The sequence below is a fragment of the Arvicanthis niloticus genome, chromosome 15 (genome assembly GCF_011762505.2).
Source record: "Arvicanthis niloticus isolate mArvNil1 chromosome 15, mArvNil1.pat.X, whole genome shotgun sequence".
NCBI lineage: Eukaryota > Metazoa > Chordata > Mammalia > Rodentia > Muridae > Arvicanthis > Arvicanthis niloticus.
Window position 1 is genome coordinate 26,194,553 of NC_047672.1, and position 21,745 is coordinate 26,216,297.

The following is a 21,745-nucleotide window of genomic DNA, read 5'->3' on the forward strand; positions in this document are numbered from 1 at the left end:
GGCCGGCAGGGAACAATTGCAGGAGGGGCTGGAGGTGGTGGCATGACTGGAAATGGCCAGTCCATCCATCAGTGAGCACTCTGCAGAGGAAGGGATAGCCACCCCTGTGTAGATCACGGCTGAGCTTGTATCCTGGCACAAGGATGCTCAAGGCAGAGTTGGGGCACCCCGTGAAGGCGTCAGCCAACACTGGAAGCAGGGAGGCTGTAGTTTAGCAGGCAGCCAAGACCTTAGGATTGATGCCTTGGAAGAAGCGGTCCTGTCTCTGGGCTTGCTTGTATAGATGTCTCAGGACCCGAGGGAGAACTTCACAAGGGACTCGGGGTTGGCATTACAGATGACAGTCTATCCCACACATGCTATGGCTGGCAGAATCACAAGTCTGTAGAATGAGTTCTACTCAGCCGGCGGCCAGGCAATAAATCACTCAGCATTTGGTGCTGCGGTGGGGTTTGTGTCAGTGGGTAGTGCAGAGGTGTTCTGAGGAAGTTTAGGTAGGAGAGAGAGAGAGAGTAAATTCAATGATAGAAGAAAGTTCTGCCGCACAGGAACTCTTGGTAATGAACTTTGAAAAGTGGAATTTAAAATAATTGTGCTATCAGTATTTCTTCACCTTGAGCAACATGCAGTGTGCTTTTCAAGCAAATCCTACTTTGATAAAATAAACACAGGTCATATCTAACCCCATCTGGTCATGCTTTTATATAACCAAAATAAAAAGTATGAGTAAGTACAATAGCTTTCCATAGTAAATATCATTTTACTATCCTAAGATTATTCCACAAGGCAAAAACACAGAGTAGATAGGACCACAGGGAGATTTTTTTTTTTTTTTTTTTTTTTTTTTTTGAGTTTAGAAAGCCTCTACCATGTGTGTTGAGGGCTGTTCAAATTCTTTCAACAATTCCAGCACCACTAACACTGCAGAAAAGAAAACCATCTTAAAGCCAGCCTGCCCTTGATTTCTTTAAACTAAGAGAACTCTTGTCTTTGATGCTGGCCAGGACAGAATTACAAACCTCAGAAAAGCGTGCGCTCGTTTTCATCATTTGAAAGGCATGTAGGGGATAGGCTGTGATGGGAAACAAGCTATGAGGAAATCCCAGAATTCTTCTTGCCTGGCTTTCAAACACTACATCATGGTATGCATTTTTCTGAAAATCTTTGGTACTCAGACGACCGTATTTTCTCATAGAGGCGGTGTTCCGGTGCTTTCTGCTAGTCACACTGGATTCCTGGGAGACACACTAATCCGGGAGGATGTGCTGCCAGACCCCTGCTATGTCTTGCCATTCTTGGTTTAGGATTTGCAGAGAAGTTCACAGACAATGTCTTGATATTACACAGAGCATATGCTACTCTGCTCATCTCTGAACACTCACGGTTGTCCTGTTTGGGGAATGAAATCCCCCTTTCCCTCTCTCCTTCTTTCCTTCTCCCTCCCTTCCTCTGCAGAGTGCTCACTGATGGACTGGCCATTTCCAGTCATGCCACCACCTCCGGCCCCTCCTGCTATTGTTCTCTGCTGCCTTTGTTTTGCCTCCTTCTCTTGTTTTTGTTTTTATAGATTAGTGGCTCTCATCTCTCATCTCGGTGAAATGAGCCTCCTCGTGATTACCACTGTCCTGGTCTGTTCAGACTGCTGTAACACAATACCATAAAAGGAGTGGCTCAGAAACAACAGGAATTTATTTCTTACTGTTCTGTAGGCTGAGGCAGCCAAGATCAAGGTGCTGGCAGATTCGGTGTCTGCTAAAGGCTGCCTTTTGGTGCATAGAAAGAAGGCAGCTCCTAGCTGTGTTCTCACGTAGTAGAATTGAAGAACTGTACTTTGAGCTCCTTGTTCGGGCCCTGATCCTGTTATTAAAACTCCATTCTCAAGGCTACTCACCCCAAACCCCCTGTCTATTACCATTATATTACAACTTCAGTCTGAACATAGGAACTTGGAGAGAGGGGACCCAGAGACTTTAAAGTGTGCTAGTCATCCAACCAGAGTGTCCCTTTTTCTTTGCTCATTAGCTGACAGACAAGTTTCTGCCTGTCAGGGTTTATTTGGGGGCTCCTCTCTTGCCCAGAACAGCTTCAGGCTGCAGTACAGGCTGCAGAGCTGCTGTCCAGGATGATTCTGAAGTTTCACGGGGTTCTGCAATGATGCTGCCAGCAGTTGTCCTCAGGGACACTCCCCCAGGTGTAGTTCTCTTCCCTTTAAGGAAACAGACCCTGCTCAGTCACAGGTGTGACACCACCATGACTTCTGCAGGAGGGTCGTGCAAAACATTTTGATTTCACGTGCCCCTTCCTGGCTTTTGTTTGTCACCTTGGCAGGACTCTCCTTCAGCAACTTCAGAAGCTTCAAACTTTGGTGATGGGGAAGGTCTCTCGAACCTGCAAGTTAGCTGGCACACAGACTGGCACCTGCCTTATGGTGAGTTTCCGAAAGGGACTTCCTCTGGCAAGTCCCCTCTTTCCAGACTCCCCTCCCTTGAAAATACGAAAAATGAATGAAGCCAGAGAGATCATGCGTCCTGTTCCAAGGCTTCCTCAGCGTGTCATTTCAAGGACGTGACTGAGGGTATGACCTGACCCCTGACAGACTGTTGCTCTTTCTTGTCCCGTGATCCCAGGTGGCTTGTTCCCGAAGTTGTGCTCCCCACAGCCTGGGGTCTATAGCTCCTCATGTTCTCTCCTCACTTCCAGGTCGTTGTGCTTTGCTTTGCTGTTGCATTTGGCAGCTTCTTTCAAGGCTACGGGCCTTATCCTTCTGCCACCAAGATGGCTCTGCCCAGCCAGCATCCCCTGTCAGAGCCATACACAGCCTCCGTGGGTAAGTCACCACTTTGTTATGTTTGCCTAAAGTTGGTTTTCCAAGCCCTTTGCAAGGGGTCTCATCCGATGCGTGAAAGTGGAGTGTCTCTATTTGCAGGTGGGGTGTTCTGGGAGTGGCCACTGGACTCCCTGTGTAACACCAGGGCTTCTCAAGAATTCCACAGAGTTGTTAGAAGTGCCTACTGCACCAGACTTGTTTTATGATAAGCTCTGACACCCCCCTTCGAGTTCTGATTTGGGCTGGGGAGGGATGTGGATCTTGGAAGACCAGAGAGTAAGGAGGGCATTAAGCTTGCTCTGATAGCTCAGTGTCTCTGACTCCCTGAGTGGGATTATATGCTGTTGCAGTAAGAGTTTGCAACAAAATTAAAAGAACTTGTCTGTCTTAGGCTCAAGACTTGGAATGCTCAGGCATTCACTAGGCAGCATATGGTGTTCTCACCTTGACCAATGATATCTTCTGAGTATTTAGAAAACAGAGGGTAACAAGGAGGGAATATACAGAGTGTCACGGCTATGTTGGTAACAACACACACCGAGTTAGAAGGTACTGGATTTGAGAAAGGGACAATTTCGCTGTTCTCAAAATGTCTGTGGATTTCAGCAGTTAGGTATATCCTGGCCAGACAGGTGATACAATGACATTCTTTTCAGATAATTTCAGCGGCTTCTTGGGGATTTTCCATCCCTAGGGAAATAGCTTTAAATTCTGTAAGTTGAGGGGAGCACAGTTTCTATGTCCAGGAAAATGGCTACAGAGTCACTCTCCCATGTAACTCTCCCATAATGCATCAGAGGTTGTCTCCCTCTGACTTCTTGGATTGGCTTTGTGCTATCTCTGCAGATTCTATGACCTGCTTTCTGGAGATACCTCCTCATTCAGATAGGTTTTAACAGCTCCAAGTATTTGACCCCCACTTTCTTTGAGTTGTTTTCCCTGGGACAGTTACAGATAGGGGTGAGAGAAGTTTTACTAAAAGGCAGTGAGGGTGGAAGTTGGCTTTGTGTTTATTTGCTTTTACATTTTTCCAGCCTGTAGAATTGGAATAACTTTTTGATGCATAAGCTCTGAAGCCTGAAGCCATTGCAGAAAGCCAACCCCAGCTGGCACTTTATCCTAGGAGATGAGAGTGTGTGTTGATTGTCATCTGCCACTGGCCTTGGGCATTCGGAGTAAAGGGCATGTGTGGGCCTCGGGGTATTTTGCTAATACCTATTGCTCTCTTCTTTCTTCAGTGAGATCCAGGAACCTGCTAATCTATGAGGAACATTCTCCCCTGGAAGAGTCGTCCAGCCCAGCCTCAGCTGCAGAGCTTGGGGGCTGGGACAGAGGCTCGTCTCTGCTCAGGGCATCGTCTGGGCTTGAGGCCCTGCCAGAGGTGGAGCTTCCTCATTTCATCATCTCCAATGAGACCAGCTTGGAGAAGTCAGTACTGTTGGAGCTTCAGCAGCACCTGTGAGTCCTGTAGGTACAGACCTAGTGCTTGATGATGGAGTATGGCTCGGGCTCGACAGGAGGGTAGTCACTCTCCCGGAGGCCCTCTTGGGACCCACCTTAAGCACTGGCACTGGGAAGAGTCTGAGGATGGCTGTTAGCAAGGAAAAGGTCTAGGATGAGCTAATCTCGTCTCTGCATCATCAGCCCAGAGATGGCAGTGATGGCCCCAAAAAGCAGGGGGGGGAATATGAGTCTCCTCAGTCACTATCTCTGTTTTGCTCTCATAGCCACAGACTGGCCATATGTGGTAGCACATACCTTTTAATCCTAGCACTTGGCAAGAGGAGGCAGGAAAACCAGGAATTCAAGGCCAGCCTCAGCTTCATAGTGAGTTCATGGTTAGTTAGCCTGGGCTACATGAGACCCTTTTTCCAAAAAACACTCCGTGACATAGAGAGCATCCTCTGCAAATGTGCCTTCAATCCAATCCTATAGTTTTCTTCTGACTAGAGAGTAAACTAATGTTATGCTAGGTATCAGTATAAGTGATGGTTTATGTGTTAGTGCATAAAGTTGGTTGTAACTGCAGATAAAATGCCCTTTTTGTGGAATGCTTGGGACCAGAGGTGTTTGGAATAGTTTCCAGCTGTTAGAATGCTTGCACATACATATTGAGGCCCAAGTCTAAACATGTAATGTATCTATGTTAGGTAACAAAGTTTTAGTTCTTAGAGCAGCTCAGAGTTTTAGGGTTGCTCAGCCTGTATACATTTATATGTATATCTAGAGAAACAGTGTTGGTGAAACTGCGAATTTTTTTTTTTCCTCATGGAAAATCATTCCTATTTGGCACCAATTCTACACAAGTTGTTCCTCTCAGATCGCTGATGGGGAGGGGAGGGATCCTTTCTAAGACATCATGGCTGATGTGATCTTAGGGTTCTGTTGTTGTGGGGGGCGTTTGGGGGGCGCTGATGAGCATAGGAAGCCCACGTGCCCCCTCTGGGTAATGTATGGTGAAGCTGGTGAGTTAGCGAATCTGTGCTCTTGGGGGCTCAGAAATGAGGCTGCTCCAGGATAACTAGTGAAGGCTTCATTTCGCTGTCTCCCAACTCTTTGCAACAGTGTTCATAATCATATGTACTTTTATATGTATCCATGGCATGCACATGTTTAACACTAGTACTAACCATGCCTGCATGTGTTACCAACAGATCTTGTAAGGATCGTATGATGAATAGCCTTAATTTATTCGCATTATGGAGAGATCCTGGAGCCAGTACTGGAAGCCCTTGGAGGCTCATGGCTCACAGCACAGTCTGCTCTCCCAGCTCAGGGTTTGGAAGCCCATTCTGACCCCCCCTTCTGTTTACTGCTGTGTCTCCTTGAGTAATAAAGCTTTCCCAATGCTGGGAGACTTAGTGAGCTGATACCCAAGTTGATCTTGTGTTTATTTTATAGCATATATTCTGGGATATTTTAAGTTGATTCATTAAAAAAAAAATCATTGTCTGGATTCTTAATTCTAGAGCAGATGTCAGCCCTTTACCCTTCTTTCCCCTCCCCGTAACTTAAAGCACCGAGGTCATTAATATCCAGCTAACAGCCCTTGAAAGCAGTTTATAATAAGTCAGCTTCAAACTACCGTGGGTCTCCTCTGCTCCCAGATAAAGATGGGAGTGTGGGGGTGAGCAGGTGACTAGTGGGAGATCCAGAGAGCAAAGAATTACCATTAGGCATTTAAAAGACTCTGTCAGGGTAACCCCACAGGACTAGAATTGATTCATGCTATGCAGTCTGAGAATTCGGGCAGAAGCTGGTGGCTAATACTCTACCTCTCTGTTTGATGCCTTCACAGGGTCACCAGCAAACTGGAAGGGAATGAAACACTCAAGGTTGTAGAACTGGAGAGGAGAGTGAATGCTACCTTCTAAGGAGATCTCCACCCTCTTCTTCTCCATCTGAGCATCCCCAGTCTGCCCTGCTCTTCAGTTCCCCCTTCACCACTGGATCTCCAGGAGGATATGGACTAGTGTTACAGCTTGAGACGGGAGGCCAACCCAGGGGTTTCTGCTTGTATGTCCCCGTAGCTCTCCACACAAGGGAGCTAGCACCTCTCCATCCCTTTCTCTTACTGCCATTGGAAATTATTTTAAGGGTGAGGTGGGGTGGAACGAGCAGGCTTGTTTTCACCAGTAGTGCCAAGAAGATACTGCCTGATTCTTCCCTGTGAGGCGTGACTCCTCTGAAGAAGACGTGACTCTTGTTCAGTTGAGACCCCAGACTCTAGCCACACCTATGCCATAAACATGCCAGGGAGTGGCAAAGCACTGACTCCTGAGCTCCCTTGCTCATTAGGCCTCTGGTGTGACCCTGCCCACACTGAGAGGACCAAAGCATCATTCCAGTCTTCTCTCCATCCTGCACGCCAGACTCCTTATTGGATGCCTGCACAGGCAGACAGGACTCCCACCATATTTTCAGGCCGCAAGTGCAATTCCTAAAGGCATCAGGCTCTTCCCCTCCAGGCTATCCTGCCCACTGTGTTGCTTGTAGAATACCCCACACCCATCCATACACAGCCTGCATCCCCACAGGACAGTAGCTCTGTCTCCCTGGCCTCCCCTCCCCACTTGTAAATAGTATTTATTAGCTTGCTGAAGCTCCCAGCTGACCATAGTAAAAATATTTCTCCTTCCAACCAGCAAAGCCCTCTGTTGGCCTTTGGAACAGGGGAGTCCCCGCGATCTGGGACCCCAGTCTTTGTAGTTGATGCCTTGTTCCTTCCCTTTCTTTTTAAAATTGGGGACCTATAAAGTAATCACTGTTGAGGAATTCCCTTCGGCATGTGGCCCCTGTTGGATGAAGACATGGGGATGGTGGAATGCTGTCTTCTTGCTCAGGCCCTAGGATCTATGGCTTTCTCTCTCTGTTCCCACCACAGAGAAGGGAAGCCCTGTCCTAGACAATAAGCTTTGCTGACAACCTTGCTAGCTTGTCCTACGTTACCTGCTTGCCCCCCTCCCTCGCCTTCCTCCTTCCCTCTGCCCTCCATCCACCTGCCTTATCTAACGGAGGCTGGAGTTGGTAATTTCTGTACATCCAACAGTGGTACCTTTTACAGTCAGGTTCCTATACTTTGCAGCTCACCCAAAGAGACATAGCTAAACCCTAAACTCTTTTTTTTTTTTAATAATGATTAAAAAGTAAAAATTGTAGTTTAAAAAATCCTTTCCTCTTTCATACAAATAAGAAATGGAAATTGCTCTTTTGTTGTATAAGATAGAAGATTCTTTTAAAGTGTTCCCCCACCAACCCCAGCTTGTAAAAAATTTTATGTAAGAAATGTGCTTACACTTTGTATTTTATTTTTAGCAGCAGCTAAAAGGCCTATAGTTTTGGCTCTCTCTCTCTCTCTCTCTCTCTCTCTCTCTCTCATCATCTTTGAGATCACTAGAGCCTGTATAAAGGGGATTATGGCCCCTGCATTCGTCATTAGTGTTTGCCATCATGCCCTGTGAGCAGCTCCTTGCTTGGTCTGCTCAGGGCATCATAGGGAATGTTCCTCCCCCCCATTCCTCTCTCCTTCCCTCCTTCCCTCCCTTCAACCCTCCTTCCCTTGGTGAGTTCCCAGCTGGCAGATGGCCAAGCTCACCTTGTAGTGGGTGAAACCTGCCTCAGGGCCACTGCTGTCTCAGCAGCCCTCCTGCTTAAGAGGGAGGGCTTCCCTTACAGGGTGGTGTATAGCCTGGGCTATACAAAGAGGGTGGCTAGTGACCTGCTTTTCTCTCTCTCTCTCTCTCTCTCTCTCTCTCTCTCTCTCTCTCTGTCTCTCTCTCTCTTCCTTTGGTCTTCCTGGACCTGGCCCATTCTGCTCTTCACAATGCCAGATATTTATACACCATAAACTTTAAAAAAATGCTAAGAGAACCTAAACAGGAAAAATCCTAGGGTTCGGCAGTGTTTGTATGATGAGAGAGGAAGGATTTGCCATAGGGAGCTGAAGTGGGGTTTTAGACTGACATGTGCATTTGCTGAGCTGAACCTTGGTCTTTTGATGTGCCTGAAGAGCTGGGTCGAGACCCCATTTATGCAAGAGGCAGAGGAGGAAGAGAAGGAGGAGAAAGAGGTAGAAGAGGAGGGAAGAGATGTCCAGTCACATCTTTAGTTCTCTGAGGACTTTATTTTCTTCTCTGCCTACTCTTTTGGGTGCCACTGTCTCCAGACAGCAGGGCCCTCTGTCTCTGGGAAATTAGCCTTCCAGAATAGAATCTGTAACAAGAGACGTGGGACATAAGCCAGAGAACTCAAACGGCCCTTTAAAGGAGCTCTCAGGAACCAACACCACCACTCTATGAGAAAAACCTCTGCCCTTTACTCCTGGCTTGCTAGTGAAGGGGACTAAGCCTGTGGTCCCTCTGGGATGCTCCGTGGAGTTAAGGGACCCTGCAGAGATGCATGAGACAAGATGGATTAGGAGCAATTAGTAGATGTGTGCACACTTTTTGTTCAAAGTTTAAGGCTAGAATATTGTTTTATTTTCCACCAACTGAGCTGTCCTGCAGACCTGTCAATACCTAATTTAAAACCTGAAGGTTTTAAATTGTAGTTGACCCAACGCCTTGAACTGAAATTTTGAAAAATTTTGAAAAAGACTGCTAGACTTAGAAGCCAGAACAAATTCTGCTGGTTGCATTTTCTACCTTATAAACAGGTCTCCCCTCCCCCCATTTTAAAATCACTTTAGTGATGGAGATGTCTCACAAAGATTTAGAGAACAAGGCAGTTCTTTTTTTCCCTCATGAGACCTGAGGAACCCTGTCACACACACACACACACACACACACACACACACACACCCGTGGATCTTTTCACAGCTCCCAACTTCACACTGGGAAGTGGCTCCTGTAAATGGAGGAGTCATCACCAGCATTGAGGAAGAGGCCCTGAAGTGTCAGGATTGCAGTGTAGCTCATGCAAAGAGAGTGTTCTATAAAAATCTGACAGCTGAACTCAGTTGCTCCTTCCTGGCAGAAGGTGGAGGTGGGATCTAACATCAGTGCAGGCAAAATTAGACAACCATTCGGTTCATAGATTCGATTCTGTGTGTTGGGAAAACAGATTTGGGGCAGCATTATTAACAAACTGCAGACACCAGGTTAATAGATACCCCCTCTTAAGCACCAGTTCCTCTTGGATACCCCCAAAGTCCCTGCAACTGTTGTCCACATACAGCAGGGATATCAGATTGCTTCCTCTTCATGTCCATCAGTTTTAACCACAGGTCTTGTTAAAATTCTCTGCAGCACTTCTTGTCCCCTCACGCCCCATCCCGTGTGCTCAGACCCAGAAAAAGCAGAGCAGAATTAGAAGTGCCTCTGAGCCAGATCCCGTGCCTTCGTGAGGTGCATACGTGAGCCCCCACGGAGAAATGGAGATATCTTGTCCCCACCTGAGGAGTGGACATCTGCCTGGTCCTTGCCAACACGGAGGGGACAGAAATGGGAGAAAAAGCTTTTAGTTGCTAATTTGTTTCCGCTGAGCCGAGTGTTTGAGAAACCTGGATGAGAGCTTGGCTCTCCCACTCGCGCCTGGCAGGACCTGTGGAGCCAATAACGGTGGGGGTCTTAGCGAGAACCACTTCATTACAACACTGGCTGCAGAGGCAGTGAGCAGAGCCCACAGGATAAGTTCTGCTTCCAACCCACAAAGGCAGTCGTGGGAGTGGAGAGAGCAGTAAGGTGGGGGCTGGAAGAAGCCAGACACAGATTCTGGTTCATTCATTCATTCATTCATTCATTCACTCATTCCTTAGACTTTTGCAGTTTTACTAAGGAAGAACAGGTTTCTTGAGACCTAGGAAATCTTGGGGAATAAGAAAGACTTGGAAAACCAGTTTTAGTAGCCATTCAGAGGACCCAGTACTAATGCTAGGTCTCTTCCCCTACCCCCTCTCTCCTAGGTACTTAATCATGCCTCCGATGTGCCTTGTATCTCAATCCAGGATGCAGGAATCCCCTGTCCCTGGAAGGTGATATATTACTATCTAGTATTAGGTTTAAGTTGGGCGTGGGCGTTTTCTCTGTAGACACAGAGATGGTTCCCTCAAACTATACACTGTTAGATTTGCCCATCAGAGGTAAAGAAATGGGGTTATATCCATTAGGAAAATCCCATTTTGTAGACGGAGGTGCAATCACATAAAAATGTGGCCAGGCAGGATTAGAGGCATTCTAAATCCTTACCACAGGGCATTTTCTGGATGCAAAGGCACCAGCCCATTTGAAAATTAATATTCCGTGCCTCTGGGCCAAGATGTCAGCACTCTGCACTAGGAGACAAACAGTAACTGCTGTTTGTTCCAGCATGAAATTCAAGACTTTCATACTTTCTCTTGGTTTCTAAAAGGAAGGAAGTCTTTCCTGAGTATTTTTCTAAAGTGTTGAGTGTTGTGCTAAGTAATCCTTGAGGCTTTGAACCTGACTGAAATGGAAAGCAAGGGTGACTCATTGCCAGGAGAAGTAAATGCCATGGAAGGTTCATAGTTTCTGGAGTCCTTTCTGAGGACACACACATTGTCTCTGGCTCTCTGAGCAGAAACAGGTCTACCCACTGCAGTGGCCCGACCACGCAATGCTCAGCTCTTTGGCTCACTCTGCATGTCTGTCTCATCCTATCTTCTGAGAGCATGGCTCGTAGGCTTTGTGTTTGGGTGAAGGGAACCCAGGTTCAGGCTCCACATCTCTGCTTCTGTCTTTTCCTCAACAGCAGGGTGGGAGCAGGACTTTTGTGCACTCATGGCCTGCATAGATGAAGCCCATGATGAATCTGTGGGAAACACCAACAATCATGCACCCTGTGGGTGATGCTTCTGACACAGAGCAGAGCAGAGCCCAGGAGGTGCCGAAGGCATCAGTGAGCTTTCCTTGCCTAGACTGGCACCTGACTTTGCTCTCTTTTGAAAGACTCTAGATAAGTCAGCATCGTTTAAATCCAAGGGTATTGCAAGCCTGTGACCCGATCTGTTGCACTGTCTTATGCCTTCTTATTCTTCATCATAGCTAATTAGATACCAAAAAATAAAAAAATAAAATAAAAAAAGCTTTGTAGTATACTTGTACTTAGTTTGGGGAAAAATGAAATTGTAATGCATTTGTATCTCCATTTCTTGCAAATAAATATTTTTCTTAGTCAAATGTTGCCCAGTCTTTAAGTCCTGGTAACCTGGTTTCAAAGGTATTTGCCTTTGTGTGTGTTTGTGCGTGCGCGCATGCGTGTGTGTGTGTGTGTGTGTGTGTGTGTGTGTGTGTGCGCGCGTGTGATGTGGTGTGTGTGGTGTGCGATGTGTGTTGTTTGTGTGGTGTAGAGTATGTGTGTTGTGTGTGTGTATCGACATTTTCTTCTAATTATCTAGCCAAACTGCAAAAGTAAGCTCAGGCCAATGGTTTTTACATTCTGTGGTGCTAAATCTGAGTCTCCCCTGAAGGAATATAATGTTGAAAAATGCAATTGTCTTTTTCAGCCAGTGGCAGAAAATCAGTTTTCTCCTGAGATTCGTGTGGTCTGGCTGCTGTGTTCGTTGTCTCCCACAGCTATTCCCCAACTACATTCCCAGAATCTATGAGTTTGATTTTGCTTTTCTCTAGTCTGGAGGTTTGAGACTGACACTTTGGATCTGAGCCAAAAAAGAATGGGCCTTGCTCCTAGGAGCAGCTGGGGAGGAGGCCTCATGACTTGTGCTCCAGAAAGGCCGATGGAATGGTGGTTAAAGGTCAGTGCACTCAAGCAGAATGAGCTTCCTTGCCCTGCACTCTAGATCCAGTCATTTTTCTCCACTCGGAGAGAGCAGAGCTTTCTCTGAATCTCAGGAGTACAGGCTGGGGCATAGCTCAGTTGGTGGAGTGCTGGCACACGTGGATTAAGTTCCGGATCTCGTTAAGTGAGCAGGGTGCCGCAGAGCTTTCAGGAGGCCGGTGCACACCCAGCTGCCTCATTCCTTTCTGTCGCTTCCTTCGTTCATCTGTCATCTAAATGCATGGCCTCTTGGCTACGTGACGTGACGCTTGATTTGGCCATGGGGGTCAGGAGAATAAAAACAAAGGGAAAGAGACTGGATTGGTGGTGGACGGAAAGGGGGTAGAGGGATGATTTTACCGTGGGTGAGAAGAAATGAGGGAGCCTGAGCAGAAAGGCAACTCGGTTGTGAAGTATGAAGATGTGTTCAAAGTCTTCTCCTGACTCATAAATGGAGTTCCAGGCTGCAGCCTATTTTTCCTCTATCCAGAGATAAAACATTTATGATTTTAAAAATAATTTTGTTTTCATTTTTTTAAAAGATTTTTAAAAAATTTATTTTATGTATGTGAACACACGGTTGCTGTCTTCAGACACACCAGAAGAGGGCTTTGGATCCCATAATAAATGGTCGTGAACCACCATGTGGTTGCTGAGAATTGAACTCAGGACTTCTGAAAAAGCAGTCAGTGCCTTTAACCACTGAGCCATCTCTCCAGCCCCCTTTAGGAATCTTAAAAAGTTACATTTTAAAAATCTGAAAACTGGGCCTGGTGGTACATTCCTGTAATCCCGGTGCTTGGGGTGGGTGTGTGCAAGAAGGAGAACCAGAAGTTCAGATCTACCTTGGCGCCATAGTGAATTCAAGGCCAGACAGGGATGCATAAAAATGTAAAAAAGTACCTTGTCACAAAAGTAAAGTAAAAGAATATAATGTGAGTGATTCGTGATGCATAGGAGCAAGTGACTTCCTAACAGGTCTTTCAGCAGCTGCTGGTCATTGCGAACCTGTTGGGTACCAGATATTTTTTTTTTTTTTTTTTTAATCCATGCTGCTAGCTTAGGAAATAGGGGCCAAAGATATGTGACAGATCCCTATTAGGTTACATACATAGTGATGTGTGCAGAGTCATGAGCCAACAGATGTGACATCTTCCTGGAACGATTCCATCGACCCAAGTCTCACCTGGGCAGGGGGTGCCCATGAGTCCCTGATGGAATTGTGTATATCCAGGAAGCAAACCTGCTTGGAAGATGATTCCATCACATGCCTTTGCTAAAATAATTTCAGAACTGAGTTTCAACCCAAGATTTGGGACCCTTCCAAAGGTGACCACCTTTACGGGCAGAGAAAAAGGAGGACGGTAGATCACCCGAGCCACTTCCTGTAGAACTGTCCATGTTGTCACGTGGGAAGCCCGTTGCACGAGCACAAGTTGGTGTTGTACCCCAATGGGCTCAGCTGTTGCTGGATCACTTGGCAATGCTCACGAAGAGTTTTTGGCCCCAAGAGAAGGCCATGTGTTCTTCTCCTCCCTTTAGGCTGTTGTTTTCAGAGGGAGGGATAAAAATACCCATTGAGGAATACCATGAGGGCTGCCAGAGAGGCTGCTGTGCTGTTCTCTGAGAAATCTGTTTCAAAATGTTTAATGTTTTCTAACTGAAGGGAATTTGGGCATCCGTGCTACCAGAAACTAATGCCCTCTTCAGAGCTGCTGGAAAACAGATGTCAGGTTCAGTTCCTGATGAGTGCGAGAAGACTTCCGCATGCCTGGAAGATTTTTTTTTTTTTTAAGTCTCCAGAAAACAAAGTATACATGTAAGACTACCTGAATAGTTAGGAATCAAAGAGATAGAAAAGATGGGTTCCATCTCCACAATGCCCCCGCCCCGCCTTTTTTTCTAAGCATGGTTCAAGATGGTTTGAAGTACAAATATATACAGCTAGGCTAAGAAAATGCAGTGGATACAGTCTTTGCAGTGCCACATAGAAAGTCCTGTGCATTGTCCATCGGAGCTTGAATGGGGACCCAGGCTTGACTAGAGAGCTCCTGGTAGAGAAAACCAGTCACAGAGAGCATGGGTCACTAAATGGGCAGCGAGAAAGAGCTAGGAGGAATGTGCTGAAAGCAAGGAAAGAATCACTCCGAAACAGTTATATTTAAAACATTGTTGTGCCTTGAAATATTAGAATCTTAATAAGCTTTTGTGAAAAAATGGCAGCCCATTGTTCCTTTTCCCAAAAAGTCCCACATTGGAAGTAAGCGATTTAAATTTCTCCTCATATCTGAATCATGTGTCAGCATTTCTAAAAAAAAAAAAAAATACTTGAGATGCCGATTTTGAAACCTTGTACTTGTGTATTACAATATATAAGAATCTGACCACTTCCAACAGAGAGAAACATGTCTATATCTCTCCTCTTGTTTTTCCCAATAGAGAGTTGGCATCAACAACAATGATGGAAATGTTTTCTGCTGAGCCATGTAGTGTTTTAAGATCAAATTTCCTTTTGTATATAAATTTTCCTCTTTTCTGGGATTAGTAATTTCTCTTTCTTTCTTTCTGTCTTTCTGTCTTTCTTTCTTTCTTTCTTTCTTTCTTTCTTTCTTTCTTTCTTCCTTTCTTTCTTTCTTGGCACTCTTGTATTAAGTGGTTTATTGCCTTGATAATCTCATAAATGTCCACAATGCATTTTTATATCCATCCCCATGACCATCGCTTACCCCACCCTTCTCCCATCCCCACTCATCCTCTTCTTCCCATCAAGTCCCCGTTCTACTTTGATGTCATTTTTGTTTTGTTTAATTAGGACTTCTAACATGAGCACCTGTGAAGAGAACATCTCCTCTGGAAACCATTCACTTTCAGGAAGAAGTAGGGCCTCATGAGGTCCAACCCTGTTTGGGAAGGAATGGTCACAGGCTCCATCTTGTACAGGTCTTGTGCAGGTAACCACAGATTGTGTGTACATGGGGTCATGCCCATCCTGTGGGCATGGATGCCTTAACAGAACTCCTCCCGTCCTCCAGCTTTTACATGCTTCCTGTCCCCTCTCGTGCAATGTTCCCTGAGACTTAGAGGAGGTGATACAGATGCCCCACTTAGAGCTGAGTACTCACAGTCAAATGTTCTCTGCACTTTGACCAGTTATGAATTTCTGTGGTGACTACAGCCCACTGCAAAGCAAGACTTCTCTAACCAGGTCTGAGGGCAGTTCCAACATACAGACATAAATATTTAGAAGGCTGTTAGATGATCATAACATATCTTCTAAGAGAACAACAGTAGTATCTTTCCTCTATTAGGTCTATGATATCCCCAGCTATGGGTTTCCAACTGGGTTTATGATGCAAGGCATTTCCTCTTGTGGAGCAGGCCTCAAATCCAAACAGAAAGTGGTTGGTTACTCCTATAACAGCTGTGCCATTACTGTACCCTGTGTGTGTGTGTCATACTTGGCAGTTCAGTTGTGTGGCATGTGAGGTGAGGCACAGCTGGGTTTTCCCCTAGCAGCCTGGATAACAGCCTCTGAAACCATGAAAGCTAGCAGCAGAGAGGAAGAAGCCTCCAGCTCAGTTCGAGCTTGATTTCTCTGTTTCCTGCAGCTAAAGCATCTTCAGTAATATGTTCTTACCATCCAGCTCTATGGACATCCCAGAGTGGTGGAAATATTGCCTTATTTTTTGTGCACATGTGTGTCTCATACAAATATGTAATATTAAAAGTACTCATTATGCAATCTTTACAATATTAATATAAATAATACACAAAATATATACAGGCTGTTTCATCAATATTAATGCCTATCAATATTCTTAATACTTACCAATATAAATATATTCTTAATACTCAAATAAGGTAGATAATTTACCAAGATTCCCCCTTTTGCTTTTATGACATTCTTCTAAGAAACTTCTAATCACCTGCTTCAATCCATTTGCTTTTTACCTTATTTTACAGTTATCACCCTGAATCTGTATTTTTTTTTTTAACTGTGTTCTTGACTATGGTACTGTAAAACTTCTTCTTATTAAAAAAATCTACTTTTTATTTTTTAGGCATCTATTTTATTTTACTTATCTAAAGGTATTCTGTCTGCTTGTTTGTGTGCATCAAAAGGCATCAGATACCACTGAACATTCGTCTTTGAGCAGCTATAAGGGTACTGGGAACCAAACTCAGGGACCCTGGAAGAACAGGTGCTTTTAACCACTGAGCTGTCTCACCAGCCTTCTTTTTCTCATTTTGCTTTCTTGGAGTTCATGTGTTCTGGATCATGTGTTCTGGATCATGTGTCTTTTTTTTTTTCCCTCTTGGCTTATTACGTTAGTTAGCTGGGCACCTTCTTAGTAGTTGCTTAAGAAGAGGTTGCTTGTTGGTTAAGCACTAGATTCTTCTGAGGTTTACCATATCTTATTCTGCTTTCTTATGTAAGTGAGGTTTCGACTGCTACTAGAAACCTGAGTGGGAAACTCTTCCCTCAAGATTTTGTACAAGTTCCCCCACCAGCTTTGAACTTCCAATGCTTTTGGATTATTTCTCCTGAAGACGTCTTTTCCATCTATATCTGTTGCCACAAAAGTTACAAAATGCTGATCTTACTTATAGAAGGCCTCCATTTAATATATTAAATATCATCTTATGATGACACCTGTCTTTTAGCTCTTAGAATATTACTGAATGTTTATCTTATTAATATTCTGTTAGTTTCAGAGTTCTTCATTTTTTAAATATTTTCTTCTGATAGCTCCTTTTTATTTTTTTAAACTAGATACCGCTACCTTAACTGCCAATTCTTCTACTGTAAGCTTGCGTGCCATTATAGTTTTAAAACTCAAAGCTCTTTTCATTTTACAATTTTCCCTCAGGCCTAGAAATTGTGTCCTGCTTCTTAGAAGCAATGCCTTCTAAGTGTATAAAACATAATATTTTAAAATTTACTTTCTGATGTCTGCTCTGTTCTACTTTTATTCTCCATTGGTTCATTTGGCTTCTTATGAGTTCCATCTTTCTTAAATAACTGAATGAATATCGCTGTTTACTCACAAGTGCCAAAGAGCATTAACGACATACAATGATTCGTGTTATTAAAGTGTGTGCTTGGTAGATAGGTGTTCATTTCCCACTAGCGTAATTCAAACTGAGAGCGGAAAGTTTAACCAGGTTAGAAACAATTAAAAAAAAAAAAAAAAAAAAAAAAAAACCAAACAAAACCAAAAACAAGAAGCAGCATAAAGTGAGGTGGGTTGGAACTGCTTAGAAGAAAACAAAAAACACCAGAGTAGAAATTTAACTGTTGGTGGGCATTGTGGAATGGAGTGAGTTATCAAGAGAACTGGAAAGAGCCTAACAATTTAACATGGGCTTGACTCTGTTCTTTGTTTCAGTCCCATACTCCAGTCTTGCTTACTTAGGTCTCGGTGGCTTCGACTGTGTTCTATTTTGGTTCCTCCCTCAAAGAACCTCCAAGAACTCCTGAGATGACTCACTCAGCACTTGCCCTTGCCTCCCCGTTGCCTGACTGATTTAGAGGTTACAGACTGTTACACACAAATTTAAGAGAGTAGGTGAGATCACAAGTATGGTAGCTGTGAATAATGAGGATTGATTGTGCAGTTAAAATATTAGACAGAAATTGCGCAAAAATGAGAAGGTTGCTTACAGTCAGTGCCTGCAAGGGCCTCATGTTGTATACGTGGAGAGGAAAGTTACACTCTGATTTTATTAACTTGGATGTCTAAGTTCAATAAGCATTAAAAGAATAAAACAAACCATGCGTGTCAGTCGAGAAAAAAGGGTGTGTTGCACTGCCCGAGTTAACAGCCATAGACATTGTTTTATTTTCATCAAAGAGCAACGATTTAAATCTAAATCTAGCACTGGTAAGCCTGCTGAGAAACAGGAACATATCTGTGGTAGAAGCAGTTGTAACTACATTTACCTGATAGCTCAAAGTTCATCTTGACTTCATGCCTTAGTCTACGATGGTCTTGGGTAATTTTTTTACATTGTTCTAGAGCTTCTTGAGATTGGGCACAAAGGCAAAGTAGCTTAGCATATCTAAAGTATAGATATGATTTACAATTAAGGGCTATAACTTTGGTCAGAAAAATTAGAAACATTTTTATGTGCATTACAGAACTGTTGGTCCTGAGGGTAATAACTGGTGAGTCAGGAGACAGCACTGGAAAAAGTGCTAAAGTAACATCTACAGCAAGAGATGGAAAAGCAGTTAAGCATGTGAATTTTTAAGATGCTGACTTTTGAAACCGGAGGAGAAGGAAGGGGAGAAGGAAGGGAAGGAGGAGGCAGGGGAAGAAAAGCAGGAGGAGAAAAGCTCACTTTGTTATAAAAACCAAGGGAGTCTTCATGGCTGCATTACTCAGGGTAAGGACAATGTCAAGGCCCTTCTCAGCTACCTGCTATGTCTCACATTTCAAAAGCTTGCAAGGCTTGGCACTTGATGAACTTGGTGACTCTCCCTTGAGGAGCTTGTACTCATAGTTGGATGGATAAGGAACACATCCCCATACTCGTAGCCTAGGAAACAGGCCTGCAGAGTGAGCTCTGTGCTCACACTTGGATATGTGCTTCTGCAACTGTGTCCTAGAGAAGCCCACACTCCTGCGTTCAGGTTTGTCTTATGTTCTGAGTGTCTCTCTTTCTCTGAATTCTCTTGCTTAAGCCTATGTTAAAATATCTTTATTAATCACTTCCCAGACACACACACACACACACACACACACACACACACACACACACACACACACACAGAGAGAGAGAGAGGGGGGGAATTGAACTTGTAGATAAAGAAGGTATTGCAGTTTAGGAGGCTGTGGAAGGAGTTTTGACACCTTTTAAAGTTGTACAGGAAAAGGGTTACGTTAGTGTTCTATTTTAAGCTTTAATTTGTCTATTACTGTCTTCTGCTCTTCCTAATTCTTCAATAGAAGTCTAAATATTTCTGTGCATGAATATATTTAGAGGAAGGAACACAAATGTGCCATAGCATGAGAGTATGTGTGTAGGTCAGAGGACAACTTGTAGGGGTTGGTTCTCTCCTTATATGGGCCCCAGATACTGAAATCTGGTTGTCAGACTTGGTGGCAAGCACCTTTTCTTACTGAGCTATCTTGGTGGCCCTCTTCCTAATGCTTAAAACGATAGTTTTGCTGGGTATATAATTTTAGATTATAGTCACTCAGTTATTTTCTCTTGATCCCACTGCCATTGGGGTTCTTTTTATTTTACCTGTTGAAGAACCCATTTTTCTGATACTTTCTTATCTGATGGTAATCAGGATTTTTCTTTTGACAACTTTCTAATCTCTTTTGTTAATAACAAAATCAACGATGTGCTTATTAAGCTAACTTGATATTCACTGTGTGTACTTTATCTGATTGATTGTTCATTTCATTAATTTTAAAAATTCTCTAACAATTTCTTTTTAAATGGTTTCTGTCTCCTCCTTCTGTTAAGTCATATGCAATGCCAAGTTCTTTGATTTCAGACCTCATTATGTTTGTAGTATCACTTAACTCTTACATTTGTTTCTCTATGGGCTGTCCTCCCTACCTATCCAACTGCAAGCTGAAGGAATGATAGACAGCCTCATCTGCTTACAGTTTCCAGTTCTACCTCAGAAGCTACTAGCTATCTTTTCCAAGGTAACTGGAACAATCATAACTACTATCCAGTGATTGAGCTGAGTGCTTCATCTCAGTGTGTGACAAATGGCTTAAGAAACATTCATTTCAAAGCTCCCTGTTGGGTCACTCAAGGTGTTGTTAGGGCTCTATTTCATTTTGATTTCTTTGCCCAGCATCTGCCTCCAAAGAACACAACTGGAGACACAGCAGATTAGATATCATCACAAGGGGACTATGAAATTGGAAATACCTCTATAAATGCAGTTGTCAACACAGTTGATTTGTGACAACCTTTCCATTTCTAACTCTTAAATACATATGTTCCACACCAAAAGACACGAATTTGTCTTCAAAAATCAAAGTTAGGACCCAGAGACAAAGACACTCTAGTCTAGAGTATTCAGGGCACCAACCCTGGACCCAGGCAGCCAGAGTTCAAACTCTGCAATATTGTCTTTACTTCCAGGCAAGTGTCTTAACGTCTCCACAGTAATTCCTTTATATGTAAAAGGGGAATAAAAATAAAATCTACTTTACGGGGTTAATGTGTTCACAGAGGGTGTTAATATATATAATATTGTAGTAAGGGTCTTGAGGGAACCATTCTTCTTGTCAGAGTCAATATCCCATTTCAAGTGCTCAGTGAGTTGTATGCAGGAGAAACCAGCAAGCTTCCAGACCAGTGGCGTACACTCACTAGAATTATCTAGAAAACTGTTTTTAGAATACTAACTTCTGGGCCCTATTCTAAGAGAGTCTGAATAACTTGGTTAGGGGTAAAGTTTATGCACAGGTATCTACTGAACTTGTTATATTGCTATTCAGTTAATGGCTCTAAATGTGCAAAATAAATAAATGAACAAATCCAACAAACAAGCAAGCAAGCAAACAAAAACAAAACAAAACAAAACAAAACAAAACAAAACAAAACAAAACAGAATTGGAAAAAGAAGGTTGGCCATAGCTCAGCAGCAGAGCCCTTGCCCAGCATGAGCAATGTCCTGGGCTCCGTCTCCAGATCCAGTAAAAGGGATGAGGCAGGCAGAGAAAATGGATAGTTGAATAGTCAGTTAATGGCCCAATAATCATCAGCTGGAAATGGGTGGGCAAAAAGAGAAGAACAGAATGAGAAGGAAACCATCAAATAAAGTACAGTTTCCAAGAATTTCTTTTTTCTTTCTTTCTTTTTTTTTTTTTTTTTTTTTGATATTTACATCTTCTTTAGCTTCAGGTTAAATAATTGTCACTGAGGGACTCGGAGGATTTAAGTTGGGCACAGATTTCAAATTCCCATATTCTTTTCTTTTTCTTTTCTGTCTGTCTCTGTCTGTTTGTCTCTGTCTCTGTCTGTTGGTCTGTTCTCTCTCTCTCTCTGTCTCTCTCTGTCTCTCTCTGTCTCTCTCTGTCTCTCTCTGTCTCTCTCTGTCTCTCTCCCTCTCTGGTATGGGCAACTCAGCCATTGAAGCAAACATGGCCAGTTTTTAGCATTCGGAACGTAAGTCCCTGGAGGACAAATCCCAAACCTGGAAATCGATGGACAGCCATCAATTAAACTATGATTGTGTGAAGAGTTGTGAGCAAATGTTTAGTCTCCTTGACAGTATAGAAAACCCAACCCAAGCCAACCCAACCCAAGCCAAGCCAGCCAAGCCAACCCAACCCAACCCAACCAAACCAAACAAAAACCTGAATAACTCCACCAATGAGTTTAAGCGAGGCTATTTACAAAAACATGGGAGATAGACATGCTAGTGGAAACTCCAAGAGTCTCTCTCTCCCACAGCAATTGTTGACAACTTATGTAACCTCCAGGGGTAGACATTCTCCAGGAGGCGCTGCCTGGCACTTGGTCATCCTCATGATCTCTCACTCCTCTACCACAAGGTAAAGTTAGTGAGCCCAATCTTATGAGGCTCTTATATGGTGAGCATAGATGTTCAGATTTCAAGATACAATGCATATCCTGTGCCCAAAAGACAGCATTTTATAACAGCTATCCATTGGAGTGGAAAGTCACCCTCTAGCCAGGATT

At 43.8% G+C, this 21,745-nt stretch overlaps 1 protein-coding gene across 2 annotated transcripts in view; it reads left to right on the forward strand.

The window, feature by feature from the left end:
* The window catches only part of Creb3l2 (cAMP responsive element binding protein 3 like 2), a 119,165-nt gene extending 108,399 nt beyond the window's left edge, over window positions 1-10,766 (forward strand). The window contains exons 9-12 of one of the 2 annotated variants that reach the window (XM_034519017.2): window positions 2,329-2,428; window positions 2,701-2,827; window positions 4,066-4,285; window positions 6,126-10,766. In XM_034519017.2, coding sequence (XP_034374908.1) covers window positions 2,329-2,428; window positions 2,701-2,827; window positions 4,066-4,285; window positions 6,126-6,201 — 523 coding nt within the window. In that variant the 3' untranslated portion in view covers window positions 6,202-10,766. Of the gene's footprint in view, window positions 1-2,328; window positions 2,429-2,700; window positions 2,828-4,065; window positions 4,295-6,125 lie in introns of both variants that reach the window. The other variant, XM_034519020.2, reaches the window with a different exon arrangement.
* The last annotated feature ends 10,979 nt before the right edge of the window (window positions 10,767-21,745 follow it).